Source organism: Anolis sagrei, chromosome 5, assembly GCF_037176765.1.
Source record: "Anolis sagrei isolate rAnoSag1 chromosome 5, rAnoSag1.mat, whole genome shotgun sequence".
NCBI classification, from domain to species: domain Eukaryota; kingdom Metazoa; phylum Chordata; class Lepidosauria; order Squamata; family Dactyloidae; genus Anolis; species Anolis sagrei.
In genome coordinates, this window is record NC_090025.1 from 80,319,671 (window position 1) to 80,339,351 (window position 19,681).

Sequence of the window (19,681 nt, forward strand, 5' to 3'; positions counted from 1 at the left end):
TGCCTCAGAGTGGCTGGGCTTCCCCGCCTCTCCTTTCCGCATCTTTCCTGAGAGGAAGCAAGAAGGCCCCCCTCTCTTATTTTCTAATTTTCGGGGGAGGGGATTCATTGTGATTGATTGGACTGCCAAACTCATGGCCTCGACGTGTGGGCCTAGCCGAGGCGGGAGGGAGGGAAGGAAGGGAGGGAGGCCTCGGGTCTCGCCGCTGGGCCTCCCTGCTTCTTTCTTTTCTTTTTTTCCCAATCGTGGGTTGGAAATCTGGGGGGGAAGGGTGGCAAGGTTTGGAAAGTCGCTCCTCTCCTGCTGAACTTTTGTTTTCTGACCGATAGAGGCCGGTAGAGGACTGTGGCGAGGAGAACTTCCTCACCGGCAGCGCCAGGATGGAGTTCCCACCCGCCCAACCAAAGCCTCCTGCCGATGGCAAGATCATCTTCTATCCTCCGGGAGTCAAAGAGATCACGGACAAAATTACCAACGATGAAGTGGTCAAGCGACTCAAGGTAAGTCCTGGTTTTCATATGACTTTAGTTGTTGTTGATATCTGCCTTCAAGTCTTTTCAGTTCATGGTGACCCCTTAGGTCAGTGGTTCTCAACCAGATGTTTGGGCCTTCAACTCTCAGAAATCCTAACAGCTGGTAAACTGGCTGGGATTTCTGGGAGCTGTAAACTAAAACACCTGGGGACACACAGGTCGAGAAGGAGCCCCCCCCCCCCCCCGTGGCGCAGTGGCAGCAGGACTGAAGACCGACAGGTCACAGGTTCGAAGGCGCGCTTGGTGGGGACGTGGGACAGGGCCTTCTCCGTAGTGGCCCCCCAACTCTGGAACACCCTCCCCAAAGACCTTAGACAGGCCCCTTCATTGGCTATTTTCAGAAAGAACTTAAAAACCTGGCTTCCTCCACTACCGAGTCCCACAAGCACTTTACCAGAACCAATGATTGTTGCACATCGCACGTGCCCTGGAAGCCCTATATACACCTCCTGTCAAATCAGCACTTTTAATCCTTGTACCCACCTTTTGGCCCGGCCCAGATTTATTGTGTTTTAATGTACTGTGCTTGTTGTTTATTTTGCTTTAATTTGTTTTAATTGTTTGATTTGCTTGATTGTATTGCTATGTTGTATTGTTGTGGCCTCGGCCTGTTGTAAGCCGCATCGAATCCTCTGGGAGATGCTAGCGGGGTACAAATAAAGTTTAATAATAATAATAATAATAATCCAGGGAGAGGCGGATGAGCTCCCTCTATCAGCTCCAGCTCCTCATGCGGGGACATGAGAGAAGCCTCCCACTAGGATGATAAAACATCAAATCATCCGGGCGTCCCCTGGGCAACGTCCTTGCAGATGGCCAATTCTCTCACACCAGAAGCGACTTGCAGTTTCTCAGGTTGCTCCTGACACAACAACAACAAAAAAAACACCCTTAGGTTTCAGATTTAAGAATCATTGATCTGAACCAATGAAGATTGGTTCCAATGAGCTTGTTGGCTTCATAGTGTGATACCTTGAAAATTGGCATAAGCATCTAGGCTATGATGTAAAAATGGTACAAAAAAACCCCACCCTTAGGTCAGTGGTTCTCAACCCGTGGGTCTCCAGATGTTTTGGCCTTAATAATAATAATAATAATAATAATAATAATAAAACTTTATTTATACCCCGCCACCATCTCCCCAAGGGGACTCGGAACGGCTTATATGAGGCCAAGCCCGACAACACATCAATAGAACAAAAAACAGTAAGCAAAAACAATACAATTAATATAACTCCCAGAAATCCTAACAGCTGGTAAACTGGCTGGGATTTCTGGGAGCTGTAGGCTAAAACACCTGGGGACGCACAGGTCGAGAACCACTGCCTTAGAATCAGGTCAGTGGTTCTCAACCTGTAGGTCCCCAAGTGTTTTGGCCTACAACTCCCAGAAATCCCAGCCTGTTTACCAACTGTTAGGATTTCTGGGAGTGGAAGGCCAAAAAATCTGGGGACCCACAGGTTGAGAACCACTGCCTTAGGTGAACCTTTCTCAGGTTGTGTTGTCAAAGGCTTTCATGGCCAGAATCACTGGGTTGCTATGAGTTTTCTGGGCTGTATGGCCTCGAAGGCTTAGCCCCATGTAAATTGGCCCAAGTCCCTTCGGGGAGATGGAGGTGGGGTACAAAAATAAAGTAGTTGTTATTATGTGAAACACAACAAGATGAGTCCACGGCAGACACTCTGCTGACTGTTGTATTGGATCACATGTCAGACACTTCCCTAGTGTCTAGGACTGTGTGATGTATCGGCGAATAATGCGTGCAGATCCCAGTAAGGTGGCCTTCTGCAGCTGGTAATTTTGTCAGTGCTGATTGTGTTTAAGTGCAGGCCAAGGTCTTTAGGCACTGCACCCAGTGTGCCGAACACCACTGGGACCACCTTTACTGGTTTGTGCCAGAGTCTTTGCAGTTCGATTTTTAAATCCTCATATCGAGTCAGCTTTTCTAGTTGTTTCTCTTTAATCCTGCTGTCACCTGGGATTGCAACATTGACAATCCATACTTCGTTTTTTAACACGATTGTGAGGTCAGGAGTATTATGCTCCAAAACTCTGAGTTCTGAAGTCACAGAGGAGTTTGACATGCTTATACTCTGTAACTATTATTATTATTATTTGAAACACCACAAGATGAGTCCACAGCAGACACTTTGCTGGCTGTTGTATTGGCATACATTGGCATACAGCCCGGGAAACTCACAGCAACCCAACTAACTCAGAATTTTCATGGAAAGATGTGTTCAGGGTTGTTTTGTTTTGGCTTTTTTTGCCTTTGGGCCCTTCTGGAAAGGCCCTGAAAGATTGTGTTCGCAACTTGGATCCATCTCCCAAATGTCTGAATTTAAAAACCATCTAAAGACCTATTTCTTCCAGAAGATGGTTTTAAAACATTAATTTTAATCTATATTTTGTGAATTTTAATATGAATTTTATAGAAATACGGTTTAATATATGTATCGTGGTATTTTTACCATGTTTATTAGTTTTCTGTAAGCCGCCTTTAGTCACAAAATTATTATTATTATATCCCAGGTTTTCTGTTTATCCCAGGTTATCTGGCAGTGCAGACTCATATAATCCAATGTAAAGCAGAAAACATGGAATCAGATCCTGGGATATAGGGCTTGTCTGGAAGGGCTCCTTGTCTTCCTTTGAGGCTTTTGATTTGTCCCCATGGTCAAGTGGGGTTTTGGACCTTGGTTGCACTGCTACACCAGGCTGGCCTTTCTGTTTTCCATCCTACTTTTAGTACTTCTTTAGGGCAAGTGGAAGATTGTATAATGTTCTTGCAGCAGGAGTTTGAGATTACTTTTTTCCTAAGAGTTAGATGAGTTTTATTACTAATCCAATGCATACTGTAGTGGCTCCTTAATGCTGAGAAGTAGATAAATGTATCTAGGTAAGCCAGATACATCTGGATAAGTGGTCAGTTGTATTGGTATGAGTTTTAACACCCTATTTTGGTCAATAGCTATATTAAATGTTGGTGACTGGTATTTAGATGATTTAAGAACCTTACAGCTTAATTTTCGGTTCCTTTGGATAGAGCTTTTTATTTGGATCTGAGCCAGTTGCATAAGTCACATCAGAACTCAGTGGTTCATTTAGTAGTGAACTGGGTGGTAAAAGCTTTTTGCTTACTATTAAACAGCGTTTTCTGTTGCTGTCACTATACATTTTTCATTTTTTCCTTCAGTTTGCTGTGCAGCCATGTTGGCTTTTTCAGGTGCTTCCCATTTTTCTTTTATGTGATAGTTTTATATGATTTTTGCAACAAATTCTTCAAAAGGACTGTTGGTTTCATTTTCTCAGTTCTTGTTATATGAATGGGAGTTTGGATCTGCTTGTCACTATGGAAGACTAGAGAAGATAAAATAATTGCCCTTACTTGCTATTTATACTTAGTTCTGTGAGGGCAATTATTTACTGATCACAATGTACTTATAGCACACAACATTTTTGAGACAAAGTTATGTGCAATGTGTTGCATGTTCCTGTAGTAAGAGAATGCTTTTCAAACTGTAAATGGCGATATATTGCATTCTTAAAATACTTCCAACATTCAGATTTTAAAAACATTCCTCCATTGCTCCCTACTGTATCTTCCTATTAAATATTCCCAAATGTCCCTTCTTTCCATTTCCATAGAAACCTCATCCAGATTTTAAACTGCTTCTTCCCTCCCACCATTACCATAGTAGCCTCACCCAGTGTTTTAAAATCATCATTTATAGCTTTTCCTTCCCATTGAAGCTTCACATCGATTTCATGCTTTTTTCTCCATCTTCCCATAGAAATCGCATTTAGTGTTTAAACTCCTCCCTTAGCTAAAGAAGCCACACCTCTCCTTTTCATTGAAGCCTAATCCAGAATTTCAATACTTTCCTCTAAAGCTTCCCTTTCCTTCACATTGAAAGTTTATCTTGATTCTAGAGTCTTTCCTCTACATTTCCTTATCTATCTTCCAATCAGTCTTACCCAGTACTTAAACACTTTCACCTACAGAACCCTTCTTTTTCTTATCATTAAACCCAAATCCAGAATTTAAACAATTTCTACTGTAGCTTCCTATTGAATACTTATTCAGATTCCATCTTTCACCAAAAGTCCCTTACCTATCTTCCCAGTAAAGTCTCATCCAGTAATTATACTCTTTCCTCAACAGAAACCTTTTTGTTTTTCAATTGAAGGCTTGTCCAGATTCTATACTCTTTCCTTCACATCTCTTAACCACCTTTTCACAGAAGCCTCATGCAGTAGATAAACACCTTCCCCAATAACACACTCCTTTTCCTTTTATTTGAAACTTCATCTCAATTTCAGTCTTCTTCAGACTTCTAATAGAAACCTCATTCAGTATGTAAACAGCTCCTTTCTTTCTTTACCTTAAAAATCTCATTCCTTATTTTCCTTATTTAAACTTAATACATGATTTAAGAACTTTGCTCTATAGCTTGCTTTTTTATTCCTGTTGAAGGCTTACTAAGGTCTTTTCTCCATCATTGCCTTGCCTATCTTCCCATCTAATTCTGATCCAGCACATCAACACTTTGATCCATTGCTCCCTTCTTTTCTTCTCATGAAAGCATAATCTGGTATTTAAAAACTTCCCTCTATAGATAACTTAATTTTCTTCTTGCCCAAGTATTTTGCAATATTGAAGCACCTTCATCTGTAGCTCTCTTATTTCCCAAGTTGAAATCTGATCCAGTATTTTAATTTCGCGATTGCATCTTTTTCTTCCCATTGGACACTTATATTCAGATTCTGAGGTTCCTCAATAATTTCCTTTCCTACCTTCTAATTGAAGTCTGATCCAGTATTTCAACACATTCATCCATAGCTCCTTTTTCTTCTACATATCAGGATTCTAAGGTCTTTCCTCCTTCCCTACCTTACCTATCTTACAATCAAAGTCTGATCAGGTATAAAAACACTTCCAACAAAAACTGCCTTCTATTAATTCCCATTCTATGCTTATCTAGTTTTCTAAGGTCTTTATTCCATCATTCCTTTATCTACCTACGTATCAATGTTTAATCTATAATCTAAACATGTTTCTCCCGTTCTACCAACTTTTCGTTCCGATTTGAAGGCATATCCCATTTTAAAACTTTACGAGACATAGTTCCATTCTTTTCCTTCTGGTTGAAGTCTTATACAGTAATCCAAGACTTACTTCGATAGCAACCATCGTTTCCTTCTTGTTGCAGGCATTTCCAGATCATTAGGTCTTTTTCTCCATTCCCTTGTCTGCCTTCCCATCCAAGTCAGTCAGATCCAGGTTTTTAACACTTCTTGTCCTTCTCATTGAACTTGGTCCAGTTTTTAAAATTCTTTGCTCCTGAGTCCCGTCTCCTTTTTATTGATCTAGTTTATCAACACTTACTTCTTTTGCTTCCCATTGCAAGCTTGTCTGGATGTAAAGGTCTTTTTCTGAATCCCATCTTTGTCTCTTCCATCATTTCATAACCAATCTTTCCATTGAAGGCTTTTGATACCATTGACCATGGTATCCTTCTGGAGCAGCTCTCCAGGATAGGTTTTGGGGGGCATTGCACTGCTGTGGCTCCGCTCCTTCCTGGAGGATCGTACCCAGTTAGTGAAGCTGGGGGACACCTGCTTGGGTCCCTGGCCATTGACATGTAGGGTCCCACAAGTTTCCATTCTATCTCCCGTGCTTTTTAATTTCTACATGAAACTGCTGGGTGAGGTCATCTGGAGTTCTAGAGTTCGGTACCATCTGTACGCAATGCCCCTACTAAAACAGCTGCATTGGCTGCTGATAGGTTTCTGGTCACACTGCAAAGTGCAGGTTATTCCCTATAAAGCCCTAAACGATTTGAATCCTGCCTGTTTTCATGGCTGCATGCCCCCCCTCCAATGAACTGGCATGGGCTCTAAGATCTGCAAGGGAGGCCCTCCTCTCGATCCCGCCAATGTCACAATTATGGTTGTGGGGGTGAGGGAGAGGGCCTTCTTGGTCGTGGCCCCCCAGCTTTGGAACACCCTCCCCAGTGAGATCAGACAGGTCCCCACACTGTCCTTTCGTAGGGAGTTGAAGACCTGACTATTCAAAGACGTTTTTCCTAGCTGCCTTGCACTTCACCCCATGCTCTCTTTCAATTGTTACAGCATTTATCCCATTTCCTTGTCCTGTTGTTTACAGCCAAGCCACATTTACAGCAACTTCCCGCCATTGGTTAATGAGTGCAGTTTTCTTGAGTTTTCTGTCTTGGTATTCTGGGCTATATGGTTATGTGGAAGAACCCCCGGTGTTCAAACAGTTTATTGCTATTGTCTTGTTCTTCTCATTGAACATTAATGTAATATTTTAACACTTCCTTCCAAAGCAATCTTCTTTTCCTTCCCCTTCAATGCCTCCCAGGTCTTTACCCCAGCATTTCAGTACTGATCTTCCCATTTGAGGTCTGATGCTGCATTTCAACAGTTTCCTCCTTAGCTCTCTCTGTTTCCTCCCCGCTGCAGGTATTTCCAGATTCTAAGCTTATTCCTCCATCTCTCCCCTGCCTTCTTTCCTATTCTTTGAATCTGGTCCAGTGATTCAATACTTTATTCTATAGCTACCTTCTTGTTCTTATTGAATCCTAGTGTAATTGGTAAACTCTGCTCTCCATGGCACTCTTCTGTTCTTTCCCCTTCAGTGCTTATCCAGATTCTATGGTCTTTCTTCCTTCATTTCATTACCAATCTTCTCATTGTAGACTGGTCCAAGTATTTCTGTACTTTTCTCCGTAGCTCTTTGTTTCCTCTCCATTGCAGACTTCTCTGGATTCTAAGCCCTTTCCTCCATCACTGCCATGCTTTCTTTCCCTTTCAAATCTTTCTTCCATCATTCCCCTACTTACCTTCCAATCACTCCTGTACCTACTTTCCCTCTAAGTCTGATTTCAAATTTCACCACTCCCTCCATAGCTGCCTTTGTTTCCCTCCCATTGAAGTTGTATCCAGATTCTAAGCTTTTTCCTCCATCTCTCCCCTACTTTTATTCCCTTTCTAATCTGGTCTTGTTCTTTTCATTGAACCGGAATGTAATATGTAAGCACATTGCTCCATTGCACTCTTCTTTTTCTTCCTCTTCAATGCTTATTCAGAATCTTAGGTCATTCCTCCATCATATCATGACAGACGTTCCTGTTGAAGACTCATCCCATATTTCAACACTTTTCTCGATATTTTTCTTTGTTTCCTTCCCATTGAATGATTTTTCAGATTCTAAGCTTTTTCCTACATCACTCCCATATATTCATTCTTTTTCAAATCTGTCTTTCTTCCATTACTTAGCTACTTACTTTTCTATGGAAGTCAGATTCTGAATTTCACTACTTCACTTTTTAGCTTCCTTTGTTCCCTTTCCATTGGATGCTTTTCCAGATTCTAAGCTTCCTCCACCACTCCCCTGCCTTCCTTCCCTTTCAAGTCTGGTCCTGAGTTTCAACTATTTAATCTGTAACTCCCTCCTTGATTTTCTCACTTAATTCTAGTGTAATATATAACACCCCCCCCCCAAGCAATCCTTTCTTCCCCCTTTAGCACTTATCAGATCTTTCATCCATCTTTCCATCAAGGTGTGATCCAGGATTCCAACACTTCCTTCATTTGCTTCCGCTTGAACACTTGTCTAGATTCTAAGGTCTTTCCTCCATTACATTCTTACCAATGTTCTCATCTGATCCTGTTTCTAAACACTTTCATTTCTATCTCTTTCCTTCGCATTTCAACCTGTCCAATTAGAAAACATGTAATAGTTCCCTTCTTTTTTTCTTCTGGTTGAAGTCCCATCCAGTTACTCAAGACTTTTTTCCCATAGCATCCATATTATCTTTCTCATATCAGGCATTTCCAGATTGTTAGGACTTTTCTCCATTCCCTTGCCTGACTTCCCATCCAAATTAGATCCAGGATTTCAACACTTTGATCCATAGCTCCATTCTTGTCCTTCTCAAAGCACTTTGCTTCTTAGTTCCATCACCTTAATGAACTTCAATTCATTCTATCAATACTTTCATCATACCTTCTTTCTTTTGCTTCCCATTGCAAACTTGTCTGGATACATAGGTCTTACCTCCATTACTCCTGTATCTCACTCCCCATTGAGGTCTGTTCCTGTTTTTCAGCACTTGGATCCATAGCACTTTCTTTTCTTTCCTCTTAAAGGCATACCTTTTTATTCAAACTGGCTTTTAAAGAAGTTTTAAAAAAATCAAGTTGGAGGAGCTATGGTTTTAGCTTTATATACGTTTTAAATATGGATTTAAACTGTTAATTTTTAAAATACCATTGATGTTTAATTCCATTTTTCTTTTTTATATTTTAATGTAAGCTGCTTTAAGTATTCTTTGTGGAGAGAAAAAATGAGGTATAAATACACAAAATAATAATTACCCGAATACTTGGGTCTTTACTGCATCACTTGTCTACGGACTTTCCCCTCAAAGTCTGACACAGAATTTCAAAGTATTCATAGCTTATCAAAGCCTAATCTTGTATGTAAACATTACAGTCAATAGGACCTGTCATTTCCTTCTCATTGCATGCTATGTCATAATCTTAAGGTGTTTCCTCTTCTAACCAGTTTCCTATTGAAGTCTGATACAACATTTAAACACTTTGATCCATAGTTCTTTTCTTTTCTTTTCCTTCCCATTAAAGGGTTATTTAGATTCTTATGTACTTCTTCCATCGTTCCCAGTCTTCCTTCCCTTTCAAATCTTGTCCAGTATTTCAGTGGCTTAATGTATAGCTACTTTTTAATCTTCTTATTGAACCCTAATTCAATATTTTAACACTTCTCTCCATAGACTCTTCTTTTCCTTCCCCTTCAGTGCTTATCAGTTCTTTCCTCCTTCACTTCATTACCAATTTTCCCACTGAGGTCTGATCCAGTTTTTCTACACTTTCTTACAAGGCCCCCTTTGTTTCCTTCCCATTGAATGTTTTTCCAGTAAGCTTCTCCATCACTCCCCTACTTCGATTCCCTTTCAAATCTGGTTCAGTGTTTCAACAGTTTAATCGGCAGTGGAACCTCTGCTTTAAGAGCATCCCAACATAAAAGTGTTTTGAGTTAAGGGTCGTCACTCAGCCCAGGTTTCACTTTGACATAAGAGCAGTATTTTTAGATGCGAGCTAGCAGCAGAAGGAGCACTAGCACCAGAGGCTTGGCCTCATGTAAGCCGCACCGAGTTCCTTGGGGAGATGGTAGCGGGGTACAAATAAAGTATTATTATTATTATTATTATTATATTCACTAGCATGTGAGTACAGGGCCTTAGGGCTTCAAGGGAGCAGTCTCTATACCTCGTATTTCCATACCTTGTGCTCATGCCCACTTTGGAAGATAATTGTCCACTTTGCTCTTGCCTGCTTTGAGGAACTTTGGGTTAGTTGCTTTTCATTACTGCTATGTTTGGCTTCATGAAGAAAGACAGCAAGAGAGTGGAGGGGGCGGGAATGAGTACAGTATAAAGAAAATTTTGCTTCTGCCTCTTAACTTTGTGCTTCTATCTTTTTAAAGTTGGTTTTTCTTTTGTTGTTGTTCCATGTGAATGTGCAGGTTTAGTCTTGCTGTTAAACTGGCCAGCACACATTTTGTTGCCTCAAATGTGCTTCCTTGCCCCAAACTTTGTGCTTATGCCATTTAAAAGTTGATCTTTCATTTTTATTATTCCATATGAATATGCGTGTATACATTATTTGTTTATAAAGTATGTTTTCTTCAAAACACATAAAAATGGGGGGGGGGGAATAGAATTTCAATAGGGAAAATTGCTTTCAGATAAGAGTTTTGAATTAAGAGCTTGGTCACAGAACAAATTAAACCAGGGGTCCTCAAACTAAGGCCCGGGGGCCAAATATGGCCCTCCAAGGTCCTTTACCTGGCCCTCACTCAGTGTCAACCTAAGTCTGAAACGACTTGAAAGCAAACAACAACAATCCTATCTCATCAGCCAAAAGCAGGCCCATACTTCCCATGTTTATATTTGTTGAAATATAACAAGTTTATATTTGTTGAAATTGTTCTTCATTTTAATTATTGTATTGTTTTAAGTGTTTTGCACTAGAAATAAGATATGTGCAGTATGCATAGGAATTCATGTTTTTTTCAAATTATAATCCGACCCTCCAACAGCTAGAGGGACTGTGACCTGGCCCTCTGTTTAAAAAGTTTGAGGACCCCTGAATTAAACTATTAAGTCAAGGTATCACTGTATATTTAAACACCTCCCTCAATCACACTCTTCTCTTCTGTCCCCTTCAATGTTTGTCCAGATTCTAAGCTTCTTCTATTATTTCATTGCTGATCTTCCCATTGAGGTCTGATGAAATATTTCAATACTTTCTTCCATAGCTCTTTCTATTTCTTCCCCACTGCAGGTTTTTCCAGATTCTAAGCTTAAACCTCTATCTCTCCCCTCTCTTCCTATTCTTCAAATCTGGTCCAGTGATTCAATGGTTTATTCTGTAGCTGTCTTCTTGTTCTTCTCATTGAACCTTAATGTTAAATTTAAACACTTCCCTCCACAAGCCCTTCTTTTCCTACTCCTTCAATACACTGTTCAGATTCTAAGGTCTTCCCTCATCACTTCATTACTAGTCTTCCCATTGTAGTCTGATCAAGTCTGTCAACGCTTCCCTCCATAGATCAGTTTGTTTCTTTCCCATTGCAGACTTTTCCAAAATCTAACCTTTTTTCATCTCTTCCCTACTTTCATTCTCTTTCAAATCCAATCCAGTGTTTCAACAGTTTATAACACCACTCCTCCTCATTGATCCCTAATTTAATATTTAAACACTTCCCCTCCTCACACTCTTATTTTCCTTCCCCTTCAGTGCTTATCCAGAATCCAATATCATTCCTACATCATGTAATTACTGACCTTCCCATTGAAATTTGATCCAGTATTTTCAAAACTTTCCTCCATAGCTCTCTTTGTTTCCTTCCCATTGAAGATGTTTCCAGACTCTTAAGTTTTGCTTTTTCCTCCATTGCTCCCTTATCTATCTTCTGATCAAACCCATCCAGATTTTCAACACTTTCTCCTTACTACCCAGATTTTCTTTCTCGTTGCAACATGTCCAGGTTTTAAGGACTTTCTTCCCCCACTTCTCTGAAATCTAAAGTCTTTCCTTCATACATTCCCATTGAAGTCTCATCCAGTCTTTAAATATTTTCCTACCATCTCACCCATCTTTACCTTTCCATTGCATTCTGATTCATATTCTAAGATTTTTCTTTTATTATCTTCCCACCAAAGTCTGACCAAATATTTCAATATATTCATCCATAGCTTGTTTCTTTCCATTGAAGCTTATTTAGAATTGAGGGTCTTTCCACCATCACCTGTTCCAAGCCAAGCCTTACCCAGTATTTCTATAGTCTGGTTGATAGCTCTTTTTTGTACTCATTGATCTCCAATCCTGTAGTTAATCTGTTCCTTCCACAGCTCCCTCATTTTCCTTTCATTGCACAGCTAATACATAGTTATCTTGGCCTTACTGAAATCTAATCCAAAATTTAAATATTACGTCAATAGTTATTTTCTTTTTCTTCCCATTATGGGCTTATTTAGAGCTTTATTTGTCTTCCTAGTCAGGTATGATCCAGTATTTCATCATTTCCTCCATAGCTCTCTTCTTTTCCTTCCTTTGGAGGCGTAACCAGAATTTCAGAATTTTCTTCATCACTTCCCTACATACTTTTCCATGGAAAGCCAGTCCAGTAATTAAATACTTTAATCCATATCTTCCTTCTTGGTCCCTCTCATTGAACTCTAATTCAGTATTCAAACACTTCCATCTCTAGCTTCCCTCATTTCCTTCCCATAGAAGATTTATCTAGAGCAGTGGTTCTCAACCTGTGGGTCCCCAAATGTTTTGACCTTCAACTTCCAGAAATTCTAACAGCTGGTAAACTGGCTGGGATTTCTGGGAATTGTAGGCCAATACACCTGGGGACCCACAAATTGAGAACCACTGATCCTAGAGTCTTGGGTCTTCCTTCCTTCACTGCCTTACTTATCTTTCCAGCGATCTTATCTAGTATTCAAACACTTCTTTCCATAGTTCTATTATTATTCTTATTGAATCCTATTCTAGTATTTCAAACCTTTATCCAAAGCTCTTTTCTATTACTTCCTGTAGCAAAAATAATTTAAAAGCTCTCAATCATCAACTTATTTTCCCATCAAAGTCCGATCCAATGCTTCAATAATTTCATCCACAGCTCCCTTCTTTTCCTTTTCATTGAACCATAATCCAGTAGTTAAACCTGTTGTCCATAGGACATGTCTTTTCCTTCCCTTTTCATACTAATTCATATTCTAAGGAATTTCTTCCTTCACTCTGTTACCTGTCTTCTCATCGAAGTCTCAACCAGTATTTCAGCAATTTCCTCATTGCCCCCCCCCCCAAATTCAGGTATTATCTAGTTATGAAATTATTTCCTCAATCACTCCTTATTTACCTTCCCATTGAAATCTGATCCATTTTTTCAGCACTTTCATCAATATCTCCCTTATTTTTCATTCACTCCAAGTCTCACCTGGTTCTTAAATACCTTCTTCCATTATCTTATCAAAGTCTAATCCAGGGGTCCTCAAACTTTTTAAACAGAGGGCCAGGTCACAGTCCCTCAAACTGTTGGAGGGCCAGATTATAATTTGAAAAAAATGAATGAATTTCTATGTACACTGCACATACCTTATTTGTAGTGCAAAAAACACTTAAAAACACTAAAATAATTAAAATGAACAATTTAAACAAATATAAACTTAGTATTTCAATTGAAAGTATGGGCCTGCTTTTGGCTTTTTTTTTTGTCGTGTCAGGAGTGATTGCAAGTCGCTCCTGGTGTGAGAGAATTGGCCGTCTGCAAGGACATTGCCCAGGGGACGCCTGGATGATTTGATGTTTTTATCATCCTTGTGGGAGGCTTCTCTCATGTCCCCGCATGAGGAGCTGTAGCTGATAGAGGGAGCTCATCCGCCTCTCCCTGGATTCGAACCTGTGACCTGTCGGTCTTCAGTCCTGCCAGCACAGGGGTTTAACCCACTGCACCACCGGGGGCGCCTTGCTTTTGGCTGATGAGATAGGATTGTTGTTGTTGTTGTTGTTGTTGTTGTTGTTGTGTGCTTTCAAGTCATTTCAGACTTAGGTTGACCCTGAGTGAGGGCCTTCATAGAAACCCTAATTTCTAACTAATTGCAGGCATTTACAGATTGTAGGGTCTTTCTTCCATTGTGACCTTACTTATCTTCCCATCAAAATCTGATGTGGTATTTCAATACTTTGATGCATAACTTCCTTCCTGCCTTTCTCATTCAATCCAGTGCAGTATTTAAACACCCATTGCATGCTTACCTTCAGTACAATTGATTTCTCCAGACACTCCCTTTACCTACCTTCCCAGCCATGTTTAATCTTTTCCTTCTCATTGAAGCCTCACCTTGATTTCATTTCCCACATCTTCCAAGAAACTCTATCCAGTATTTGGGCACCATCTTCCATCACACCTTTGCATATAGAAGTCTCATCTAGTATTGAAACGCTCTCCTCTGTAGATTCCTCCATCTTACCATTTGAAACCTGATCTAGATTTTAAACTCCTTCTTGCATTACTCTAGTATCTACTATCACATCAGTTTCATCCTGATTGTATACATCTTGTCTCAGTGCTCTCTTGAAACTCATCTAGTACTTAAACTCCTTCCTTCATCTCTCCTTTTCATTTGATGTTGTATCCATAATTTTGTTTCTAGCCCCATTTCTCCCTTGCACACCTTCCAATCAAAGCCTCACCCAGATTTTTAAAGTCTTTCCTCCATTGCTCACCAAGTCTCATTGAAGCCTTCTAATGAAAGTTCAGTGAGAATGTTAGTAATAGAGCTATGGAGGAAGGCTGTTATAAACGACCTCCTCCATCATTCCCATATCCATCTTCCAACTGAAATTTCATTTAAACTCCTTTCTTCTTCATTCTTTTCCTTCCGTTCAAAACCTCATTTGTATTTCAGTATCACAAATCATGTTAGCTTGTAATTCTCAATATTTTATAGCATCACCTTTGTTGTTTTGTTCTTGTTTGAATTGGAATCTACTGATTCCTGCAGAATCTAGGTGTTGTGGATAGCATGGAAGAGGGTTTGCTGAGTGTGGACTAGGTTGTTGAACTACTGAGCCTGCTGCTGGCCAGACACAAGAGGCTTCAATTAAGCAGGCAAAGAAAGCGGTTAGCTGTGCCTTCCTCAGCTAAGAAGATTAGCAAGGCTTGCTGAGAAGAATGCTGACAATCGGGTTCAGCACTTTAGGGCTTGTAGCATGTTATCCGATTGCTGGCTGCAACTTCTGTATCCATGCCCTGGACCTTGGAATCTTGACTCTTGTGCACGTTTTGGAATTTGGACTGCTTCTGAACTTTGGGTCTTGATTTCCCTTCTACTTGTTCTCCTGGGTTCTGTTTCTACCTTCGACCTAATTGACTTGACCTAGGACTGTACTGTTGTACTCTCCTGTCAATATTTTGAGCTCGAGGTTCTTGACACTAGGTTGAGAACCTATGATCTGGCAACTTTGTTATTTTGCCCATGTCAATAGAATTTAGGTGGCCTTTATGGACTGTTAGAATGTATTGGGTTAGCTCATGACTTTTCTTTATGCATCTGGAGTATAGCGAATAATATAAATTGTTCCACATACACTTTGTGGTGGGCGAGTTTTTAAAAATGGTAGAAATCAATTAGATTGCCTGTTTTGGAGCTGTGATGATGTCAGTCAGAATGTGCTACTGGAGTATGGCACCTATCAAAGGTTTATGCCAAATTGTGCTGCCTTATTAAGACAATAGGTTCCACTTTATACTTTATAATGCTGCCATGTATACCCTACATCCGTTTTGGAAAATTTGGGGTCCTTATGGTAAATATCTTTGTATGGATGGCAGCTATGTAGTTCAGATGGCTTGTTTATGGGGAAATACATATATTTTAGCTACTTTTAGTAAATTTACTGATTTTAAACTCAGAGGGTGATGAATAAATTTTAACAAATACTTTCTCCCATACCTTTGTCAATCCATCTTCTGAGGTCAGCATCTGATACTTTTCTTCAGGTGCCACTGCCTTCTGCGATCAAGTTGCCAGTGTTTTCAAATGGTCTCCTCACAGAGTATGGAGCAAATATTTTTACTCCTCTGGGACCCTCTAGGAAATTATTGCCTATACTTTTAAGATGTGTTACTGTTTTGAATTTTTTTGTATACATTATTGCATTCTGCCTTTTGTATTGCCTTTTACCTCTTGGACCTAAAAGTTCAGATTTTAAAAATAATGCAGAGTTCAGTAAGTGATTGACTTATAGAAAAATGCTCTAGGAAACTTTGTGAAGACACTACCTTGGATTTTCATTGCAGTAAATCTTTTTAAAAATTGGAGTTTGTAACATTGAATGAAAAATGTGAAGTGTAACATTGCGCTTTAATTCCTAGATGGTAGTGAAAACATTTATGGATATGGACCAGGACTCAGAAGATGAGAAACAACAATATCTCCCTTTAGCATTGCACCTTGCATCAGAATTCTTCCTCAGGAATCCCAATAAAGATGTCCGTCTTCTTGTAGCATGTTGCTTGGCTGATATCTTTCGAATTTATGCCCCAGAAGCCCCCTACACCTCCCATGACAAACTCAAGGTAAAAGTGTTCGAAGATAATTTCCACCTGTTCATTTGTACTGTCGGTAGAAATTCTTTTGTTTTGAGAAACAGTAGTTAAAACAAACCACCATAAAAGGGTGCTGTTCATACAAAATAGGGCTTTGCTAGAAGAGAGGGAAGTGGGCAGTGCAGTTTGCCTGTCCCCAGAATTACGGTGTATCAGTTCATCATTATGTTCAAAGTAGATCATTGGGAAGTTCTCTGCTGGCAACAAAAAATTTTGTATGTAAAATGCACTTTTAAAAAGCATTTTCAATTTTCTTTTTTGCAGGATATATTCTTGTTTATTACAAGGCAATTAAAAGGTTTGGAGGACACGAAAAGCCCTCAATTTAACAGATACTTTTATTTACTAGAGGTAATGTTTTCTTTTACATTTGTTTTACATTTCCAGTCAAGTGAGCATAATGTCAAGGTGCTATTTTCATAAATGTATTTTATTATTAGTGCATTCTTTGTAAAAATAAAGAGAACAATATACTTATCACTCTGATCATAGATTTCTTCCAATGATATTTTTATTACAAAGAGTATGTCAAGATGTGAAGCTATTTCAATATTGTGAGAGCAGAAGCGTATATTTTTCCTAAATGAGAAATGCTCTGAATTTGAATGTGGTAGCTAGCAAACCACTCAATAAAATTCTGCATAGCTCATACTAGAGCACTACTTTGAAGGGCATGATGGTTATCAGCTGCATTTTTAGTAACCCGATGCTTTGTTTTTGTTGTAGAATTTAGCTTGGGTTAAATCTTACAACATCTGCTTTGAGTTGGAAGATTGCAATGAGATTTTTATTCAACTTTTTAGGACTCTCTTTTCAGTTATCAAGTAAGTTACTTTACTTTAAACTCCTGTCCAATCTTTGTACCAAGCAGGTTTCGGGGGGGGGGGGGGGGGGGAGAGAATATAGCAGAAATAACAGAATTGTGATTACTAAATTATACATGTGATTTGCTTGTCCTGTCTTTTAATATAAAAGGATAGACTAAAATGCATTTTGTTGCTAAAAGGAATTGCTTAGTGAAGACATGGCGTGTCCCCAGCCAAACTATACTTACCTTTGGAACAGGCCATTGTATCTTATGGATATAAAGACAAGTTCTCAGAGTTCTGCCACATGGTTGCTGCTTTGTTATGTCAATAATCACAGAAAGCTGTACAAATTGAGTTTAACTCATAAAATCATAGAATCATAGTTAGGAGAGACCTTTTGGGCCATCCAGTCCAACCACCTGCCAAGAAGCAGGAAAATCACATTCAAAGCACCACTTGCTTCCGTTAAGTCCTGTGGAATGAAATAATCTACTATGGTTGCAAATTGAGAAGATAGCTAGAGAGGAAGCAGAATCTTGTCCCAGACCCAGCTATAAGAAATTCAAAGTTATCCTGCCAAATGCAGGGTATTGCAACTCTTTTATGTTGTAAAATTGACTGGCAGCTATTCCTTCATATTTCATAGGGTGGGGAAATGCTGTAGTTAGGGGTAGTGCTACATTGGGAGGAAAGTCCAACTCTTGTCCCAGAAACTGCAATGAGAGCGATAGACTGGGGTTATTAGGGTCTTCTGTAACATCAATCCTCTACTACTCCTTATAAAAATAAAGTAGTGGTAAGAGGTGATAGTACTAAAAGTGGACAAGCTGACTTAGATGACAGTTTGATTTATTAGTGTTGTAGAACTAGAACGTCCTAGACCTGAGTATGAAGAGCTGTCTCAGTAATTCTGACTGGGCTTAGGAGAGAAGTTTCAAATACAATACTGTATTGTATTAAAAGAAGTGATGTTAAAGAATGTGTAACTTAATTCTATGGTTTTAGCAGCTAGATAGTCTGTTTTGAACTGTTTAACACATATATTCTAATTCTAATGTTAATGTCATCTTTAGTAATAGCCACAACCAGAAAGTGCAGATGCACATGTTAGATTTGATGAGTTCTATCATCATGGAAGGCGATGGAGTGACACAAGAACTATTGGACTCGATTCTTATCAACCTCATTCCTGCACACAAGGTTTGCAAAGGGTTTTTTCCCCCAGTGTCCTTTTCCCTCTTCTCTTCCATCGTATATTGTTATGCTTTTGTCTGTTGTATATTTTGATTACTGAATGGCAGAAGTAAGCAGAAGCTTATGCTGACCACTTCCTTTCTTTGCTTGTTCTTTTGGTGTAGTTTCTCCCATACTGGAAGTAAGGTGGGCTATAGATTAATTAAATAAATAAATAGAAATAGTTGTTTCCTGTAGAAGCATTTCGATTTATAGGAGTAATACAGCCTTGACTTGGGGGATAACCTGCTCCTATCTTTACCTCAGTTGAGTTTTTTAACATTGTGTCCTGCACATGTGGCCTGCCCACTGTCACTGTGATTGTGTTTATTGTAATGTTATTTTGTTACTGTATTCATTTGTTTTTTAAAATGTAATTTTAGTGCTGTTGCTTGTTGCTTTTGTTTTGTTTTATCTTGCTGTAATATGTTGTCCGGGCTTGACTTCATGTAATCTGCCCCGAGTCCCCATTGGGGAGATGGTGGCGGGGTATAAATAAAGATGATGTTGGTTATTATTATTATTATTATTATTATTATTATCATCGTTGTCATCATCATCTTATTATAGACAAAAATCAATGACTGGGATGTGCTATAGGGTGAGATAGATGGGTTCATGTCTGGCTCCATAGAACTGGCAAAGGACTTTTATGGAGCCTTGGGGAGCTGTTTTACAAGAAATCTGTTAAAATGGAGGTATTGGGTGATTTTCAGTGTGTATTTATAGGATCTGAATCAGAAAATGTACTATAGCACTTCTTAATTGAACATGAAGTTTTGATATTGAGTTCACAAAAATTTGGGTGCATATGAAACTACTATTGTATTTAATTATGCTTAACTTTTTACCCAAACGAGGAGACACGAGACTATGTAAACTTATTCACCCTCCTCTCCTTATTCAAGAAGTAAACCATTTTTGTCAATGGATGACTCAAGAATTTTGGAAGTACATATGGTATTCACATGTATAAGATAAACTTTTTAGAAACTGTACTTTAATTGGGTTGTTGTAGGTTTTTTCGGGCTATATGGCCATTTCTAGAGGCATTCTCTCCTGACGTTTCGCCTGCATCTGTACTTTAATTTTCATTGAAATCCATCTATCTATAGATATCAGACAATATTTCTTGATACTGTTTATAACAGCTGCATTTTTTCTTTGTCTTTGTATTCTAGAACCTTAATAAACAGGCATTTGATCTTGCTAAAGTTCTGTTGAAAAGGACGGTCCAGACGATTGAGCCTTGTATTGCCAATGTATGTAATATATTTATCAGCATACCAGTGATTACCTCTGCCTTAAACTGTTTGGACATTTTTGTGTAAATCTATCAAAACATTGGAAATTGGGGTTGACATAGTATA

At 39.2% G+C, this 19,681-nt stretch overlaps 1 protein-coding gene across 2 annotated transcripts in view; it reads left to right on the top strand.

The window, feature by feature from the left end:
* PDS5A (PDS5 cohesin associated factor A) overlaps positions 1-19,681 on the top strand; it is a 68,738-nt gene that overhangs the window by 550 nt on the left and 48,507 nt on the right. For both annotated transcript variants that reach the window (XM_060778428.2, XM_060778429.2), the window contains exons 2-7: positions 330-500; positions 16,036-16,239; positions 16,534-16,620; positions 16,996-17,093; positions 18,152-18,278; positions 19,493-19,573. In XM_060778428.2, coding sequence (XP_060634411.2) covers positions 330-500; positions 16,036-16,239; positions 16,534-16,620; positions 16,996-17,093; positions 18,152-18,278; positions 19,493-19,573 — 768 coding nt within the window. The remainder of the gene's footprint in view (positions 1-329; positions 501-16,035; positions 16,240-16,533; positions 16,621-16,995; positions 17,094-18,151; positions 18,279-19,492; positions 19,574-19,681) is intronic.